Source organism: Oryctolagus cuniculus, chromosome 7 (assembly GCF_964237555.1).
Source record: "Oryctolagus cuniculus chromosome 7, mOryCun1.1, whole genome shotgun sequence".
NCBI lineage: Eukaryota > Metazoa > Chordata > Mammalia > Lagomorpha > Leporidae > Oryctolagus > Oryctolagus cuniculus.
Genome location: NC_091438.1, coordinates 145,042,549 through 145,062,948, shown reverse-complemented (window position 1 = coordinate 145,062,948; position 20,400 = coordinate 145,042,549). Strand labels below are relative to the sequence as shown.

At 46.8% G+C, this 20,400-nt stretch overlaps 1 protein-coding gene across 1 annotated transcript in view; it reads left to right on the top strand.

Moving 5' to 3' along the window:
- Positions 1 to 20,400, top strand: part of DHDDS (dehydrodolichyl diphosphate synthase subunit) — a 38,315-nt gene that overhangs the window by 8,219 nt on the left and 9,696 nt on the right. Inside the window, exons 5-8 of the mRNA XM_070079029.1 lie at positions 1,542 to 1,658; positions 2,463 to 2,564; positions 17,038 to 17,172; positions 19,835 to 19,943. Of these exons, the coding sequence (XP_069935130.1) occupies positions 1,542 to 1,658; positions 2,463 to 2,564; positions 17,038 to 17,172; positions 19,835 to 19,943 (463 nt within the window). The remainder of the gene's footprint in view (positions 1 to 1,541; positions 1,659 to 2,462; positions 2,565 to 17,037; positions 17,173 to 19,834; positions 19,944 to 20,400) is intronic.

The window sequence follows — 20,400 nt, the reverse complement described above, 5'->3', positions numbered from 1 at the left end:
AATGCGTGGCACCAGAGCTGTCACTAAGATTGCGCTAATCAGTTAGTAGTGGAGAAAGCAGTTGTAGTTTGACAGGAAGTCCCAACCAGAGCAAAAAACCTTAAAGGTGTTTTTCTGACAATATGCCATGCAACCCCATAGTTCCGAGGGGTGGATGTGAGAAGAACCCAGCACGAATGGGGTCTGGGGTGCTAGTTTGAGTTGAAACAAGTTTGTGAGCCGGAAAACCATTAGCCCAGTTCAGTTTGTCATCGGGAAGCTAAAAACCCGTGAAGAGAAGGGCTTTCCCCAGTCACAGCAAGCTCGTGGCAGAGCCTGGTCAAGAACCCAGATCTCCGGGCTCTTCACCGGCGCTTTGGCAGCTTCTCCTCTTGCAGACCTCACCAAAGTTCAGCCTCTGCTGTCTGAGAATAAGCAGGCACTGTCATGTGCCTATTCTCACTTATCATATGCCTAGGAGGGGAGAATATGGCAGGGATGGTTGTCATCACCAGCTTACAGGTATGGAGGCAAGCAGGTAGAAACTGAGCCTGAGAGAAGCCAAGTATTTATGCACGCTTAGCTGATAAGAGCGGGCAGTAGGACTCGAATCTAGCTGTTTTTCAGATTTTGCTTTGATTTGACCAGAGATTTGTCTGCACTGTCTCTGGTAGATTCTGAAAAATGGGTGATGAACCTTGATGGTGTGTGGCCGGAGTTTATATAGGGTGGACGGGCTATGAGTGTGGCCTTTGGGTCTAGATCAGGGTACTCTAGGAGGTACCTGATACCCCCGTCCCACAGTAGGCTTCTCGTTGCTAAGCTCTCCTTTCCCAGACATGAAGTGTTGGTTTTCTCGGTAGTGTTCCTGGGTGAGCAGGGCTGGTTAGGTAGCGGTGAGGTCATCCTCACTGTCAGTTCAGGGGTTACTGTGTGGAAGTAGTGTCCTGTCGTGATCAAGGACAGGCTCTGGAGCCAGCCTCTTCAGGGTCAAGTCCTTATGTCCATTCACCAGCTGACTGAAAATCCTTATTTCCAACTTCCACGTGCCTCCATTTTCTTGTCTGGAATAATGGTTCATACCTCATGGCATGAGGATGGACTGTGTTGGTGCAGGTAAAGCATTGAGCCCCATGCCTGGTGCTTAGGAAACATTAATGTTAGCTGTTTCACCAGAACATAACAAAAGTAACAGCAACAGCTCCTGCCCTGGAGTGTTCATTTGGCAGAATGGGACAAGTATCACAGAGAGCGCACCTTGCCAACGGTGTAAAGTGCGGTTAAGAGTTTAGGTTCTCGAATCCGACCCAGGTTTCAGTCCTGACACAGCAGTTGGTGACTGTGTGACCTTGGACAGTGCCTGTCTGACTGTCCTGTCTGAGGCTCAGTGCTGTGGTAGACTTTCAGGGTTGCTGAGGGGACACAGTGAAAGAAGACACGTGGGACGGTGCCTGACACACAGGGGAGCATCACAAACTGGTAGCTGATTGTAGTTTAAGCACTGTGTCTTCTCCAGCTCAGCAGGTGCTCTGCCCCGACTCTGCCTCCTTTTCCCCAATCAGGGAGAAACTGCAAAAGCATGGAGTGTGTATCCGTGTCCTGGGTGACCTACATTTGTTGCCCTTGGATCTCCAGGAGCTGATTGCACAAGCTGTACGGGCCACTAAGAACTACAACAAGTAAGCTCTGAAGGAATCTGTCAGTTTTTGACTCTGTTTGCTTTAGGGAGACGCACTTCTTTGGTCTTCCCTGGTCTGTGTTTGGTGTGGGACAGTGAGGGAGTACTTTGAGATACTTGCACTGCCTCCTTCCATGCGGAGGACATTCTGCAGTACCGTGACACATGTGTGTATACATATACACGTATACAGTGTCTCATACCCTTGCTCCTTCATGTGCCCACCTCTGCTTTGATACATGTGTACACTGTGTTTGTGTGTGTGTGTGTGTGTGTGTCTTTAACTTGACAAGGGATGGGGTGGGAATGCAATAGCCCTCATCCCTGGCTCTTAGAAAACAGATCCTTCAAGAAATTCTTTTTCTGTCTCATTCCTTTAACCCTGAATAGTGTGAGCCTGGGAAGTCGTGCAGAGGGGAATAGATCAGTAACCCAAACTTCATCATGTGTGGCTTTGGAGCGTGATGTGTGGCAGTGGATTTGCTCTACACCAGATCTCCTTCCCTTCCTCCTTTCTTGTGTTGGTGTCACAGTGGATTCAAATGCTCTGAAAACTGGTTGGCAGTGGAAGGGGCTGAAAAGGTCGGGGGCCAATTAGGGCTGTTTAGTATTTGTTTTATAAAACTACTGCCATGTTACTCCAGGAAAACACACACAAAAAACTTGCTTTCTCACCTTTGAGAAAGGTCTGCAGTTACCCTTGGTTTGTGTGTGTTCTTTAAAGGAAGAGTCGCTCTGTAATCCATGACTCCAGCCATCAGTCCCTGACCCTGTTTGGTAGATCATTCTGGTCTTCCCTCCTCAGGTGTTTCCTGAACGTGTGCTTTGCATACACATCCCGTCACGAGATCAGCAACGCTGTGAAAGAGATGGCCTGGGGAGTGGAGCAAGGCCTGCTGGATCCCAGGTATCCCAAGTTGTTTCATGTGGTGACAGACAGGGAGAAATGCACGTGCCAGACCATACAACCAACCCGTGCCTGTACTTCACCAGAAGTCAAAATGGGATTTATAAAGACTTCCCCGGTACAGAGGTTAGGATGAGTTAGTGCAGCCTACCTCAGCATTTGAGTTTACTGCATGCCAAGAAACCCCAGAGAAACGGCAAATCAGGCAGCAAGGCCTTGTCATTCAGTAAGACATGAGACCCTGTGGCTCTTCAGGAAGGTATTTTGTTGAGATTGGGGTCTTTCAGGATTCTCGTGTTACAGCTCCAACAACATTGCAGTACCAAGAAGATTGTCAGTCACTGGGAACATGGAATCCTAATTGTTAGAGCTAGGAGGGACTTCAGAAGCTACCTATACATTACTATTTATGTAACTTTTAGTAATAATATTAGCGAATAATAAGGTATTTTAAAGAAGTTCTTGGAAAGTAGAATTAACAGATAAGTTTACGAGTGGGCCTTTGGCCTGGCACTAAGGTGCCAGCTGATCTATCTGCCTCCCATATTGGAGTGCCTAGTTCATGTCCCAGGTCTGTTCCCAGTTTTAGCTTCCTGCTAGTGGGAATCCTGGGAAGCAGCAGGAGATGGTTCATGTAATTGAGTCCTGCCACCCACATGGGAAACCTGGATTACATTCCTGGCTCCCAGCTTCAGACCAACCCAGACCTTGCTTTTGCAGGCAAAGTAAATAAAAAATCAATAAATTGCTCATTCTGAATGGAATAAGAAAGTGACACTTTTATATATAGGTTTATTTATTTATTTGAAAGGCTGAGTTAGAGGCAGCCATCTGGTTCTTCCTCCTGGGTTACGGAGGCCCAAGGACTTGGCCAGTCTTCTGCTTTCTCAGGCACATCAGCATCTCATGTGCATCAGCAAGGAGCTGGGTCAGAAGTGGAGCATGCAGGACGCTAACTGGTGCCACATGGAACACTGGCATCACAGGCAATGGCTTAATTTCGCTGTGTCACAACAGTGACCCAAGAGTAATTTTTTTTTTAAGATCTATTTATTTATTTGAAAGGTGGAGATACAGAGAGAGAGAGAAAGAGATCTTCCATCTGTTGGTTCACTCCCCAAATGGCTGCAATGGCCAGGGTTGGGCCATGCCAAAACCAGGAGCTTCTTCTGGGTCTCCCACGTGGGTGGCAGAGGCCCAAGGACTTGAGCCATCTTTGACTGCCTTCCCAGGCACATTAGCAGGGAGCCAGATTGGAAGTGGAGCAGCCAGGACAAATAGGATGGCAGCACTGCAGGCGGCAGCTTAACCTTCTACGCCACAGCACCAGCCCCCAGCAGCAACATTTTTAAAAGCTACTTTATGATTGTCTTTCCTCCATAACAGTTAAGTCATCTTCCTGTGTCACATAGTTCATTGATTAAATCATTCACTCATTCAACACATTTTTTTGGTTAATTTTTATATATATATTTGAGAGACAGCCAGACAGACAAAGCAAGCTCCCATCTGCTAGCCCACTTCCTAAGCCAGGGCTGGGTTAAGGCCAAAGCTGGGGGCCAGGAACACAATTTATTTAAGTGCCAACTTTTTTATTTTTTTATTTTTTTTTAATTTATTTGACAGATAGAGTTATAGACAGTGAGAGAGAGACAAAGAGAAAGGTCTTCCTTCCGTTGGTTCACTCCCCAAATGGCACTACGGCTGGCACTGCGCCGATCTGAAGCCAGGAGCCAGGTGCCTCTTCCTGGTCTCCCATGGGGTGCAGGGCCCAAACACTTGAGCCATCCTCCACTGCCCTCCCGGGCCACAGCAGAGAGCTGGACTGGAAGAGGAGCAACCAGGACTAGAACCGGTGCCCACATGGGATGCCGGTGCCACAGGCAGAGGATTAACCAAGTGAGCCACGGTGCCGGCCTCAAGTGCCAACTTAAAAACACACATTGCTATACACAGGGATTCAGTGGTGAGAGTAAGTATATATTTCCATGGGGCTGGCGCTGTGGTATAGTGAATTAAGTGACCACCTGCAAGGCCGGCATCCCATATGGCCACCAGTTTGAGTCCGGATGCTCCACTTCAAATCTAGCTCCCTGTTAATGTACCTGGGAAAGCAGCAGAAGATGGCCCAAGTGCTTGGGCCCAGACACCCATGTGGGAGACACAGGAGAAGTTCCTGCTGGCTCCTGACTTGAGCCTGTCCCAGCCCCAGTCATTGCATCCATTTGGGGAGTGAACCAGCAATTAGAAGATCTCTTTGTCTCTCCTTTTCTCTCTTTAACTCTGCCTTTCAAGTAAATAAATACTACATCTTTTTTTTTTTTTTTAAGTGACAATATGATAAGGCCTAGGATTTGCTTTTTTAGTATTTATGTATTTGAAAGACAGAATTGCAGAGAAAGAAAGAGAGGCAGAACAGAGAGATCTTCCATTCACTGGTTCATTCCCCAAATGGCCACAACAGCCAGGGTGGGAGAGACTGAAGCCAAGAGCCGGGAGCTTTTTCCAGGTCTCCCTCATGGGTGAAGGGGCCTAAGGACTTTGGCCATCTTCTGCTGCTTTGCCAGGCCATAGCAGGGAGCTGGATGGGAAGTAGAGCAGCTGACTTAAACCAGCCCCCATATGGGATGCCAGCATCACAGGCAGCGGCTTTACCTGCTACACCACAATGCTGGCCACAATAAATAAATCTTCTTTTAACAAGAAGAATTTATAAAAAGAGAAGTGGACCTGCAGAGAAGGTCCCCCAAAGAAATGAGTAGTGACCTGTGTAAGCAGAAAGAATAAGAACTGCTAGAGACGGGGGCGGGAGTGTAAGGAGCTCATTGACTGAAGAGACTGTGGGTCTAATTCAAGTAGAGAGTGTCAGGAAGGGAGCTTAGATTATGGCGGTGGTGCTGGAATGGATAGAGAGGACCACATCAAGGGCTACAAAGTAGGTAAAATCAAGAGGGCTTGATGGACTAACTCTGGGGAAAGGTGTCCAGGGTCTGTGACTTAGGTAACAGTGGATAGTCGTGTCCTTTATGTTGCTGAAGAAAGCCAGAAGTTTGGCTGTGGCTGTTGATGTAGATGTTGAGCTGGCAGTTAAAGGGGTTGGGATGGAAATAGCAGTGTGGAGGTCATTTGTGTGGCGGGGAGGTAGTATGCAGAAACAAAGGGGGTCTAGAGTGAGAAAAGAGGGTGGGTCTAGGAAGCTTTACCTTTACAGGCTGGATACAGGAGAGTGAGCCTTCGAGGAAAGAGAATAAACAGCCAGAGAGGTAGGAATAAAATGAGGTAGCCAGTGTTACAGAAGCCAAGAGAAGAGGAAGTTTGTTGATGCAGGATGGGGAGAGCCATGGGCACTGGTGAGAATACCATTGTTGAATACTATTCAGAGGTCAGATAAGATGTGGATTGTTAGGCCGGCGCCGCGGCTCACTAGGCTAATCCTCCGCCTAGCGGAACCGGCACACCGGGTTCTAGTCCCGGTCGGGGCGCCGGATTCTGTCCCGGTTGCCCCTCTTCCAGGCCAGCCCTCTGCTGTGGCCAGGGAGTGCAGTGGAGGATGGCCCAGGTGCTTGGGCCCTGCACCCCATGGGAGACCAGGAAAAGCACCTGGCTCCTGGCTCCTGCCATCGGATCAGCGCGGTGCGCCGGCCGCAGCGCGCCGGCCGCGGCGGCCATTGGAGGGTGAACCAACGGCAAAGGAAGACCTTTCTCTCTGTCTCTCTCTCTCACTGTCCACTCTGCCTGTCAAAAAAAAAAAAAAGATGTGGATTGTTGGGGACTGCATTGTGGCCTAACAGGTTAAGCCACTGTCTGCAATGCTGGCATCCCACATTGGCACCAGTTCAAGTCGCAGCTGCTCCACTTGTGATCCAGCTCTCTGCTAATGTGCCTGGGAAAGCAGCGGAGGGTGGCCAAAGTCCTTGGGTTCCTGCTGCCCATGTGAAAGACTTGGATGAAGCTTCTGGCTCCTGGCTTTGGCTTAGCCCAGCTCTGGCCATATGGTCATTTGAGGAGTGAACCAGCAGACAGAAGATCTATCTTTCCCTTTAATCTTAAAAAAATAAATATATAAGGCCGGTGCCTCAGCTCACTAGGCTAATCCTCCGCCTGCAGCGCCAGCACTGCGGGTTCTAGTCCCGGTCGGGGCACCGGATTCTGTCCTGGTTGCCCCTCTTCCAGGCCAGCTGTCTGCTGTGGCCCGAGAGGGCAGTGGAGGATGGCCCAGGTCCTTGGGCCCTGCACCCGCATGGGAGACCAGGAGGAGGTGCTTGGCTCCTGGCTTCGGATCGGTGCGGCGCGCCAGCCACAATGTGCCAGCCATAGCGGCCATTTGGGGGGTGAACCAATGGCAAAAGGAAGACCTTTCTCTCTGTCTCTCTCACCGTCTAACTCTGCCTGTCAAAAAATTTTTTTTTAATTAAAAAATAAATAAATAAATAAGATATGCATCATTAGGGTTGGCTTTGTGGCTCAGCAGGTTAAACTGCTGCCTGGGACACCAGCATCCCATATAAGCACAGGAAGATGGCCCAAGTGCTTGAGCCCCTGCACCCACAGAGGAGACCTGGAGGGAGTACCAAGCTCCTGGCTTCAGCCTGACCCATCCCTGGCTGTTGCCACCATTTGAGGAGTAATCCAGTAAATAGAAGCTCTCTCTCTCTAACTCTGCCTTTCAAATAGAAAAATCTTTTTCTTTTTTAATTTAAAGATGTAGATTGTTGAGGAAAAGACAGGGTACTGGTTAAATTGGTGGTAGGAGGCAAGTAGGAGGATGACAGAAAGGGATACACAAAAATAAGTAGATAGAAGTTATTGATACTGTTCTAATTCGTAGCTTGTTATTCATTGTGTTCATTATGTTATTGTCCTTTATAATTAATGTGTTTCAATACAATATAAAATAGTATATTAAAAATAATATGCTAGAAAGCCCTTGGGCAAGTAGGTTTAATATATGTTCATGCCTAGGACTGGAATTCTGGTCTTGCCTCCTGTCTGGTGTGTTTTGCCCTCACTACATTGCAGTGACCTCTGACTGTAACTTGCTTCTTCTCCAGCACATTTTTCCATCGTCTCTGTCCTGCATAGTTTAGTTATGTGCCTCTGTGAGGTTAATCATGCAGACAGGCTGTGGACTGGGCAGGACTGCCTGCTTCAGGAGGCTGATGTCTGAACCCACCAGCTGCTATGGCTTGGTGTTCATTTCAGAGTGCGCTGGTCTCAGCCAGAGGCAGCTATCTCTACATTATTCAAATCTAGAAAAATCCACATTTATAACAGAAAGTCAGTGAATTCATTACAATCAGGCGTTCTCTTCAGATAGCTGATATTTTCCTGTTCCTTTGTCACCATCATCTAACTTTGCATTTTCCCTTCTTCCACATATTTTTTTTTTCTTTCTTAGCAATCAAATTAGTAGATTGTTCTGTGAGTCTGGAATTATGGAAGGAATTAGGTTGAGCCTAGAAGATAGTTAATAAACTCTCTTCCTTTGAGTTACCTTGAACAGATCATTTGGCGTCCTATAAAAATCTATATTCCTTATAAAACAATAGTGATGATAGTGATGATAATAATAATTGCTAATATTTACTAAGCCTTTACTCTGTGCCATGAATTTACTTAGTATTCCATGTATGTTAAATCTTTAGACCCTATAAGGTAGATACTTTTTTTAGTCTTTATTTTGAATGAATACTTATATATTTATGTATTTTTTCTTCTTTTTTATATTATTTATTTTAATCTACTTAAAAGGCTTAAAGAGGGAGAGGGAATTTTCCATCCACTGCTTCACTCCCTTAATGCCCACAACAGCAATAATTGCTCCATGCCAAAGCCAAAAGCTCAGAACTCAGTCTGTGTTTCTCATGTGGATGGCAGGGATGCAAGTACTTGAGCCATCATCTGCGAGTTCCTAGGATGCATTAGCAAGAAGGTGGATTGGAACACGCAGCCATTATCCCTATTTTTAAATGAGAATATGAAATGGAGAGGAAATGTAATTTGTCCAAGTTCATGGTAAAGCTTGGAGCCGGCATTTCAACCTGGTGTTAGAACCTGTGCTCTCATTCACTGTGGCATACTGACTGCCTCAGTGGAAAGTTGAAATGAGCAAGAAGCAATATAATAATAAAAAATCAACAACATTTACTGGATCTTTTGAGGCAGGTTTCAGGCTAAGAGTTCATCTTGCTTATTCTCATTTAATTGTCATAAAAGTTAGTGACTTTTATATGTCTTGTTTTATAAGGCAATGTTTTGCTTTTGTTTTTAAATTATTTATTTGAGAAACAGGGAGCTCCCATCTACTGGTTCACTCCCCAACTGTGTAAATGACTGGAGTAGCCAAGAGCTCAATCCAGGTCTGTCACATGGGTGGCAGGAACCCAACTACTTAGCCATCAGTGCTACCTCTCAGAGTCTGCATTAGCAGGAAGCTGGAGTTTAGAGATAGGAATCAAACCCAGATACTCTCATATGAGATGGGGCATCTTAACTTCTAGGCTGAACGTCCACCCCCGAAGCTAAGATTTAAAAATGTTAATTGACCTGCCAAAAGTCACCGTGTACCTGGGGGAATAGCCTGGGCTCCCGCAATGACCATTTACCTTGAAAGTCCATGTTCTTCATCAGTATGTTTCTCCACTTTGACTATAAAAACTAAATGCTAGGGCCAGCACTGTGGCATTGTGAGTAAAACTGCTGCCTGTAGTGCCAGCATCCTGTATGGGCACTGGTTCGAGTCCCAGCTGCTCCACTTCCAATCCAGCTCTCTGCTATGGCTTGGGAAAGCAGTAGATGATGGCCCAAGACCTTGAGCCCCTACACTCATGTGAGAGACCCAAAAGAAGCTCCGGGCTCCTGGCTTCAGATCAGTGCAGTTCGGTCGTTGAGGCCGTCTGAAGACTGAACCAGCAGATAGAAGACCTCTCTGTCTCTCTCTGCCTCTGTCTCTCTATAACTCTGCCTTTCAAATAAGTAAATCTTAAAAAACAAACTAAACTAAATGTTGTAGAAATGTTGTTATCATAGGGCATATTTCTTTGTACTTTTGTACCTTCTAGAAAGTGTCTTCCTTGCAAAATGGTGTTTGCAACACACTGACATATTCTGAATCCCTTGTTTTCCTGCCCCAGGCCATTCACTGTTGTAAAAGATCCTTGATGTTGCCAGATCTCCCTTCCAGAGGCTGTTGCCATATCTTCATTATAGGTTTCTTTTTTTTCTTTCTTTCTTTTTTTTTTTTTTTTTTTTTTTTTGACAGGCAGAGTGGACAGTGAGAGAGACAGAGAGAAAGGTCTGCCATTGCCATTGGTTCACCCTCCAATGGCCGCCGCGGCCGGCGCGCTGCAGCTGGTGTACTGCGCCTATCCGAAGGCAGGAGCCAGGTGCTTCTCCTGGTCTCCCATGGGGTGCAGGGCCCAAGTACTTGGGCCATCCTCCACTGCACTCCCAGGCCACAGCAGAGAGCTGGCCTGGAAGAGAGGCAACCAGGACAGAATCCGGCACCCCAACTGGGACTAGAACCCCATGTGCTGGCACCGCAAGGCGGAGGATTAGCCTATTGAGTCGCGGCGCCGGCCACATTATAGGTTTCCATTTGATTTTATTTTAGATTGGCCATTCCCTAACATGCATAATTTATTAGGGAGGAGCCATTATCTTATTGAATATTTATGCCCTTATCCTTCCAAATTTTTTTTTAATTATGGTAAAATACATGTAATATAAATTTTACTATTGTAATGATTTATAGAGAGGCATTGTATAAGTATACTCACAGTGTGGTATAATCAGCACCACTATTTCCAACTTTTTTACTCATCCCAAACAGAAATATTAATTTTAAAAAAGAAAACAACCTCCCCAATGCATATATAATTTTATAAATGTAAGAATCATACATATTCATTAGAGACAATTTGCAAAATAAAAAATATATATATATAAATGAAAAATTTAAACCTTCTAAGATCCTAGCCTCAGCAACACCCTGGTAACACTTATTTTAAGTGTTTCCTTCCAGTTCTGTGTGTATGAGTGTGTTCAATTAATTAACTATGTTGATCTTTCCCATCAAGTTGTGATAATGTCTAAGTTTGGGTTCTAGGTTGCTGGAAAGTTACATTGTCAAATACTTTTTTAAAGCTCTTCACATTCAGAAAGCCAGTACATGTTTAATTCTGAAATCTATTTTCAATCATTCATTCATTTATTCAAACACATATTGAGTCACTGTGCCAGGTAGGTCCTATGCTGGAAGAGCAGGAAAACAGATGAATATACCGAGGGGTTTTCCCTCAAGAGCTCACAATCTAATTCATGCACAATAAATCCATGGTGTGGTTTACTGCAGTCATGGAGGTGCTACATACACAACTTCTCCTGACATCATGTGATTAGGTGTGGTTGGGAGTTAGCTGGAAGCTGGAATCATCTTTTTTTTTTTTTTTTAAGATTTATTTATTTATTTGAAAGTCAGAGTTACACAGAGAGAGGAGAGGTGTGTGTGTGGGGGGGGGGTCCTTCCATCTGCTGGTTCACTCTCCAATTGGCCGCAACAGCCAGAGCTGCACTGATCTGAAGCGGGAAGCCAGGAGCTTCTTCCGGGTCTCCCACATGGGTGCAGGGGCCCAAGGATTTGGGCCATCTTCTATTGCTTTCCCAGGCCATAGCAGAGAGCTGGACAGGAAGTGGAGCAGCCGGGTCTTGAACCGGCGCCCATATGGGATGCCAGTGCTTCAGGCCAGGGGGTTAACTCACTGCACCACAGTGCCGGCCCCTGGAATCATCCTTTTTAAAAAACTTTTTGTCTTTAGTGACAGCAAGAGAGAGGATATCTTCCATCTGTTGGTTTAGACCCCAAATGCCTGCAATAGCCAGTGCTGGGTGAGGACAAATCCAGGAGCTAGAACTCCAGCTCGTTCTTCGACATGGGTAGCAGGGACCCAAATACTTGACCATAATCTGCTACCTCCCAGGTTGCTCTAATTAATAGGAAGCTGGATTGAAGTAGTAGTGGGATTTGATTCTTGGCACGCTGATATAGGATGGGGCATCCCAAGCAGCTTCTCACCCCACTGTGCCACAGTGCCCACTCCCAGAATCATCCTTTTAAAACACAAATCCAATTATGTCATTAATATTTATACAGATAAAACCACAATATGAACAGTTCATACCATGAGTCGTATTTTTTTCACCTAGTTTGTAATATGAAAACACTTTTCCATGTTCCATGTTAGTAGAAATTCTTCATATCTTGGTTTTAATAGTGATAGAATGGATCTCCCTTTAATTTACTTAACCATGCTATTTGTTGGGTATGTTGACTGTTTCCAAGTTTTCATTATTATAGATAATACCACAATGAATTCTTTGAACTTTTTTTTTTTTTTTTTTTTTTTTACAGGCAGAGTGGACAGTGAGAGAGAGAGACAGAGAGAAAGGTCTTCCTTTGCCGTTGGTTCACCCTCCAATGGCCGCCGCGGCCTATCCAAAGGCAGGAGCCAGGTGCTTCTCCTGGTCTCCCATGGGGTGCAGGGCCCAAGTACTTGGGCCATCCTCCACTGCACTCCCTGGTCACAGCAGAGAGCTGGCCTGGAAGAGGGGCAACCGGGACAGAATCCGGCGCCCCAACTGGGACTAGAACCCGGTGTGCTGGCGCCGCTAGGTGGAGGATTAGCCTATCGAGCCACAGCACTGGCCTGAATTCTTTGAACTTAATTCCTGATTTTGAATTGTTTCCTCAGGGTCTGCATCTGGAGGTGGCCATTTCACCTTGTTCTTTTTCTTTTTTTAATATATATGTATTTTTTTATTTTATTTTATTTTTTGACAGGCAGAGTGGACAGTGAGAGAGAGAGAGAGAGAGAGAGAAAGAAAGGTCTTCCTTTGCTGTTGGTTCACCCTCCAATGGCCGCTGCAGCCAGCGCTGTGGCCGGCACACCGCGCTGATCCGATGGCAGGAGCCAGGTGCTTCTCCTGGTCTCCCATGGGGTGCAGGGCCCAAGCACTTGGGCCATCCTCCACTGCACTCCCTGGCCACAGCAGAGAGCTGGCCTGGAAGAGGGCAACCGGGACAGAATCTGGTGCCCCGACCAGGACTAGAACCCGGTGTGCTGGCGCCGCAAGGCGGAGGATTAGCCTAGTGAGCTGTGGCGCTGGCCTATATATATGTATTTATTTTAAAGATTTATTTATATATTTGAGACGTTACAGACAGAGAGAGGGCGAGACAGAGGCAAAGATCTTTCATCCACTGATTCACTCCCCAAATGGCCTCAACAGCTGGAGCTGGGCCAATTCGAAGCCAGGAGCCAGGAGCTTCTTCCACATCTCCCACACAAGTGCAGGAGCCCAAGCACTTGGGCCATCTTCCACTGCTTTCCCAAGCCATTTCAGAGAGCTGGATCAGAAGAGGACATGAACTGGCACCCTTGTGGGATGCCGGCACTGCAGGCGGAGGCTTAGCTTACTACGCCACAGTGCTAGCTAGAATGATAGAGGGAGAGACAGAGATCTTCCATCTGCTGGTTCACTCCCTCAAATGGCTGCAACAACTGGTGCTGAACCAGGCCAAAGCCAGGAGCCAGAAATTCCATCTGGGTAGCCCATAAGGATGATAGGAACTCGTATGGGTGATAGGAGTTGAGCCATCATCTGCTGCCTTCCAGGTATGCAACAGTAGGATGCTGGAATTGGAAGCAGAACCTATTTGAACCCGGACACTTTAACAATTTTTAAAATTCATTTATTTGAGAGAAAAAGATTCACTCCCCACACGCACATGATAATGAGGCCTCCCACATGGGTGGCAGGCCCAGTTACTTAGTGCTGCCTCTCAGTTTACACTAGCAGGAAGCTGGAGTCAGGAGCCAGAGCTGGCCATCAAACCCAGGCACTTTGGCATGGGATGCGGGATCTTAACACAAGTCGTAACCATGAAGCTAAACATATACCCCTCAAATCTATTATTTCATTTGATTTGACCCTCATAATAACCTATAGGGTAGACAGGACAAATGGGCTCTTTCAGAGATCTGAGAACAGAGAAATTATGAGGACTATAGGGTCTCACACAGCTTAGAGGAAGAAGACAGTGCTGCCACGGCAAGACGGAGATTATCCGGGAAAGCTGAGCCAGACCCTTCCTATTGCCCAATTATAAGTGAATGCTACTTCCTGTGATGCTGTAGAAAATATATTTCTTTCTGTAATTTGGAAAAGATTTCTGAGACATGAAGCAACTTGCCCAGAGGCACACAGCTGACATTTGTAGTCTGGTTTTGAACGCAGCCCAGAACTTTGTTTTCTTGACCATGTGCCAAGAAGTTTGTTCCCACCAGGAAGTTTTGTCTTCTGGACTCTTCCCAAGATTCAACTCTTAGCACTTGGAGAGTAAATTCTGCTTGTGGCTACTCGGTAGGGCAGGCAGACGGAGTTCTTGGAGCCGACAGACACCAGCCTTCTAGATACTGCCTTTCTTTGATCAGGGAGGCTTTATTTCAGGTGAATCTTGCCAGTTGCCAGTTTTCCTCAATTCCTTCTGTCTGAGTATGTACCTGGGCAAGTACCTCTTATCAAACAGAGGAGAACTGATGATTCTGCTGTTTATTTAAAATCCTGAGTAATGTGGACTTTATGCAGTGGGACTTTTAGGATCTGTATGATTTACTTAAGATTTAAAATGCTCTTTATAATAAATTCAAACTATAACAGAAGTCCATAGGGGCCATTGTTATTGCACAGCAGGTTAAGCCACCACTTAACCATGCCAGCAGTCCATATGAGAGCAGTACTTGGAGTCCCAGCTGCTCCACTTCCAGTGCAGCTCCCTGCTAATGCACCTGGCGTCAGCCGATGATGGCCGAAGAACTTGGGCTCTTGCCACTCGCATGGGAGACCAGGATGGAGTTCCTTTGTTCATGGCTTTGGCCTGCCCCAGACTAGCCTGTTGTGGGCATCTGGGGAGTGAGCCAGCAGACAGAAGATCTGTTTGCTGTCTCTGTTTCTGTCTTTCTCTCTCTGCCTTTCAAATTAAAAAAAAAAAAAATATTACAGAGGTACAAAAAGTAAAAAGAGTCTTTCCTTTCTTATCCAACCCACTGTTAATAGTATGATGTGTGTCTTTTCAGACTTGGTTTTTGTTTAATGTGTACATATATGCACATATGTGAGTGAGTGAGTATGGGTTTCTGTGTGTGTATTTCTCATACTATATTTTCTGACCTGCTTTTTTTTTTTTTTTTGACAGGCAGAGTGGACAGTGAAAGAGAGAGACAGAGAGAAAGGTCTTCCTTTGCCGTTGGTTTACCCTCCAATGGCCACCGCGGCCAGTGCACTGCGGCTGGCGCACCGCGCTGATCCGATGGCAGGAGCCAGGTGCTTCTCCTGGTCTCCCATGGGGTGCAGGGCCCAAGTACTCGGGCCATCCTCCACTGCACTCCCTGGCCACAGCAGAGGGCTGGCCTGGAAGAGGGGCAACCGGGACAGAATCCGGCACCCCGATCGGGGCTAGGACCCGGTGTGCCGGCGCTGCAAAGTGGAGGATTAGCCTAGAGAGCCGCGGCGCCGGCTGACCTTGCTTCTTTCATGCAACATTTGACCTTGGACACCACTTCAAATCAGTAAATTTAGATTTATCTGTATTTTTTAAATTGCATAATATTTCATCACATTGCTCAGTCACATGGTATATACATTAAAAAAAATAAAGTGGCTTGAAAACCATTTTTAAAAATTTTACTTATTTAGCCGGCGCCGCGGCTCACTAGGCTAATCCTCCGCCTAGCGGCGCCAGCACACCAGGTTCTAGTCCCGGTCGGGGCGCCGGATTCTGTCCCGGTTGCCCCTCTTCCAGGCCAGCTCTCTGCTGTGGCCAGGGAGTGCAGTGGAGGATGGCCCAGGTGCTTGGGCCCTGCACCCCATGGGAGACCAGGAAAAGCACCTGGCTCCTGGCTCCTGCCATCGGATCAGCGCGGTGCGCCGGCTGCAGCGCGCCGGCCGCGGCGGCCATTGGAGGGTGAACCAACGGCAAAGGAAGACCTTTCTCTCTGTCTCTCTCTCTCACTGTCCACTCTGCCTGTCAAAAAAAAAAAAATTTTTACTTATTTGAAAAACTGGCAGAGAAGGAGAGATTAGTCTTCCATCTGCTGGTTCACACCCCAAATGCTCCCAACAGCTGGGGCTGGATGAGGCCAATACCAGGAGCCCAGAATTTCATCTGAGTCTGCCACATGGGTGGCAAGGATATAGCCAGAACTTGAATCAGCCCTCGGGTATGGGATGCAAGTGTCCTAAGCAGCAACTTAAATTGCTGTGCCTACCCCTAAAAAATGTTTAAATATCTGTTTATTTTAATTTTATTTGAAAGGCAGAGATTATCTAGCAAATGATTCATTCCCCAAATGCCCACAACAGTAAGAGCTGGACCGTGCAAGCCAGGACTCCAGAACTCAGTTTGAATCTCCTGTGTGGGTCGCAGGGACCCAAGTATTTGAGCTGTCATGTGCTGCCTGCCAGGGAGTACGTCAGCAGGAAGATGTATTAGAAATAGGGTAGCCAGGACTCTAACTGGGCACTCTCTCTCTCTTTTTTTTTTTTTTTTTTTAAGATCTATTTTATTTAAATAGAGTTATAGAGAGAGGTAGAGCCAGAGAGAGAGGGAGAGGTCTTCACTCCCCAAATGACCGCAATGGCCGGAGCTGAGCCGATCTGAAGCCCGGATCTCCCATGCAGGAGCAGGAGCCCAAGGACTAGGGCCGTCTTCTGGAGAAGCCGCTTAACCACTGCACCACTCACCCTAGTAGACAAGATGTTCTAAGTGAATGACAACACATTCCAGTGAGTGAATCTGGCTTTGAACCTCAGCTCAGTAACTTTGGGCGCGTTTCTCTGAAGCCTCAATTTCCTTATTTATAAAATGAGGATAGAGGGGGCGAGCATTGAGTTCTAAGGTTTAAGCCACTGTTTGGGATGGCTGCATCCCTTATCAGAGTGCCCGATTCAAGTCTCGGCTGTTCTGGGCTTCCAGTTCAGTTCCCTGCTAATGTGTCAGGGAGGCAGTGGAGGATGGCCCAGATACCTAGGGTCCTGCCATCCACGTGGGAGACCTGGAGTTCCTGGCTCCTTGCTTTGGTCTTGCCAAGTCTCAGCTGTTGTGGGTGTTTGGGGAGTGAACCAGCAGATGGAAGATATCTCTCTGTCTCTCCCTCTGTCTCTGACACTCTGCCTTTCAAATAAATAAATCTTTAAAAATAAGTAGCTGAAGGTAGAAATAAATACCCTTGTAGTTGTGGTGATTTAGAAATAATGTGTTAATTTAGTTTACATTTGTTGAGGGCCTTCTGTGTACCAGCTAGTGTCGGCTAAGGTGTTTGTTGGATGTCTATAGACTGGGGAGCTTTATGTATGGAAGTTCACCTTGAGAATGCTAAAAGACGTGTGGCTTCTCCTTGTCTCCTGCACATGCTAGTGATGTCTCCGAGTCTCTGCTTGATAAGTGCCTCTATACCAGCCACTCGCCTCACCCTGACATCTTGATACGGACTTCGGGAGAAGTGCGGCTAAGCGACTTCCTGCTCTGGCAGGTAAGTAGTTTCCAAACACTGTTCTAATTTTGTTCATTCCCATACCCAGCCCTCCTGGGACTAGAGATCTGGGAACCGGAAGAGAGGGGAGCTAAAATCTGAAGAAGTCTTCTCCAGGCTGTGTCTGGTAACATTTGCTTTTCGTCATCTGTCTCTGGATTTGCAAACCTGTTTGTTTTTTTTTTTTTTTTTTTTTTTTTTTTTTTTTTTTTTTTGTGACAGGCAGAGTTAGGCAGTGAGAGAGAGACAGAGAGAAAGGTCTTCCTTCCGTTGGGTCACTCCCCAAGTGGCTGCTGCGGCCTGCTGCTGCTGACGCTCTGCGCTGATCCAAAGGCAGGAGCCAGGTGCTTCCTCCTGGTCTCCCATGTGGGTGCAGGGCCCAAGGACCTGGGCCATCCTCCACTGCACTCCCGGGCCACAGCAGAGAGCTGGACTGGAAGAGGAGCAACTGGGACAGAATCCAGTGCCCCAACCGGGACTAGAACCGGGGGTGCCGTCGCTGCAGGCAGAGGATTAGCCTAGTGAGCCGCGGCACCGGCCCTGTGTGATTCTTGTTCTCTAACGTGCAAGACAGGTATGCCGGCTGCAGCACGCTAGCCGCGGCCGCCATTGGAGGGAGAACCAACGGCAAAGGAAGACCTTTCTCTCTGTCTCTCTCTCTCACTGTCCACTCTGCCTGTCAAAAAAATAAATAAATAAATAATAAAAATTAAAAAAAAGAAAATTAGGGCTATCCAACCGTCTTGTGTCATGAAAACTTGTGCTCATGTTCAAAGAACAAATCTCCTGCCACGAGAACCTTCCAGATACCCTAGCGTCTCCAAGCAAGAACCTGGTCTCGCAGTCTCTCCTCTTCAGATGAAAGGTCCATGTCTATGTAAGCACGGTCCATCAGATACAGACTGTGTGCACACTCTTCTCATTTTCCCCAGCATAAGTGGTTCCCCAAAAGTTCATATCTGATTCAGTTTATTTTTGCTTGAAAATGTCCATCTCTGTTAAATTGGCCTCCCAGGGAAATCCTTGTTCAAGGAGAGGTTGGAGGGAGAGAATTAGCTTGAAAGAGCTGACAAAACTGAGCTCCAGAAATTTTAATGGACCACAGTCTTAAAAGTGACCCAAGAATTAGCTGCTGAAGATACTTTGAGTCTGTGACTGCATTGAAGAAAGTGTGGTGTGCCCCTAACAGCTCTGTGGGCTCACTCTGCTGCTCAGATCACGTCTGGAAAGTTTATTTCTTAGCACCAAGTTTTTTTTTTTTTTTTTTTTTTTTTTTTTTTTTTTTTTTTTTTTTTTTTTGACAGGCAGAGTGGACCAGTGAGAGAGAGAGACAGAGAGAAAGGTCTTCCTTTTGCTGTTGGTTCACCCTCCAATGGCTGCCGCAGCCGGCGTGCTGCAGCTGGCGCACCGCGCTGATCCGAAGGCAGGAGCCAGGTACTTCTCCTGGTCTCCCATGGGGTGCAGGGCCCAAGCCACCTGGGCCATCCTCCACTGCACTCCCTTGGGCCACAGCAGAGAGCTGGCCTGGAAGATGGGCAACCCGACACAGACCCGACTGGGACTAGAACCCGGTGTGCCCGGCACCACAAGGTGGAGGATTAGCCTAGTGAGCTGCGGCGCCGGCCTAGCACCAAGTTTTAAAAGGCCACGTTGGTAAACTGGACGACTTAACCGGAGATGCCATCCTAGATAGCAAGGAATGGCCAAAGGATAGTGCCCCTGAAAGGTAGCACCTCAGGAGAAAAGAACTCGAGTTCCTCCTTTGTGCCAGAAATATGGCGGGAGCAAAGTTAAGATGATCCCTACTGTCCTGAAACGTAGAGGATGCTGGAAAGACAAACCCTGAACAAGTCATCATAACCTAGGGGACAGATAACAGGCAGTCTAATCTAGTCTTCAAATACTGGAATGATCGTCACTTTGAAGAACCAAATTTGTTTCAGAGAAAATGCCTGGGATCTTGTTAGAAGCTGTGATGTTGATTTTGGCAAAATAAACTGACAACCTACGGTATCCCCTGTGAAGCATTGAATTCTTCATCCCCACAAAGCATATGCCAGGAATGTTCCGAAAGGGATTCTTCTATCAGTGACTGTTACGAAGCGTCACCCTGCATTATCTCATATAAGTATTCTTATTACCTAGTTTCACACTTGAGGAAGCAGAAGCCTAGACAGGTTAAATAATTTACCTCTACTCAAATAGATAGTAAATGGTGAAGCCATTTAAATGCAGGCAGTCCTGGCTCAAGCACTCATGCCCTTAACCACTGTGCTGTACTATCGCTACTTAAAAATCACAGTGGCAGCTGCCATTGGTTCATGGCTGACTTTTATCAAACATTCCATCTCCCAGGTGACCCCAGGGGGCCACGAGCCAATAACATAATCCAGATGTTACTCCATAGTCCTGAAATTGGCTGTCATATTGGAAATGTTGATCTAGCCTCATTTTAGTTCTGCTTTCCCGCAGGCAAGTGATTTAACTGCCTCAGATAAGTTCTCCACCATTCATGAGAGAATCAGGCCTGGCCCGGCAGCAGCTGCAGCTCGGGGTGCCTGTGCTGGCTGACCTCCGGGCTTCTGGGCTCTGCTCAGCCCTGTCCCTTCCGTGGAGGACTGGGCAGGGTGGTGTGCCCAGCAACATGTCACTGAACAATACTCCCTCCTTTGTCTTCCCCAGACCTCCCCACTCCTGCCTGGTGTTCCAGCCCTGTTTGTGGCCAGAATACACATTTTGGAACCTCTGTGAGGCCATCCTACAGTTCCAAATGAACCATAGCATGCTTCAGGTAAGAGTTCAGGACTGGCCTGGCTGAACGGGAATGGGAGGAAAGATGAGCATTGATTGACCAACTTAATGTATAAGCAGTCACTTCCTAATAAGCACGTTGATGATGATAATAACAAGCTGCCAATCACTGCATGCTTGCTGTGTGTCACATTGCAAACACTCTACATGCAATACCTCATTCAGTGCTTCTAAGAACCCAGGGAGGTAAGTGTTAGTGGTCCCTGCCCTTACACAAATGAACCAACTAAAAGAGAGATGATTGAGCCAAGGGTATATAATCAGTAAGAGGTGGGAGTGGGGTTCAAGCTGCAAGTCTTTAATCTCTTAAAGACCCAAGAAAAGGTTTCTCAGAGAGACTGGCTATTATTCCCTGAAGACATTAGCCTAATAAAAGATTGCAGTTTGGGAGTATACAAAAGGCAAGCCAAAGTATACAAGAGCCATAGGTGTTATGG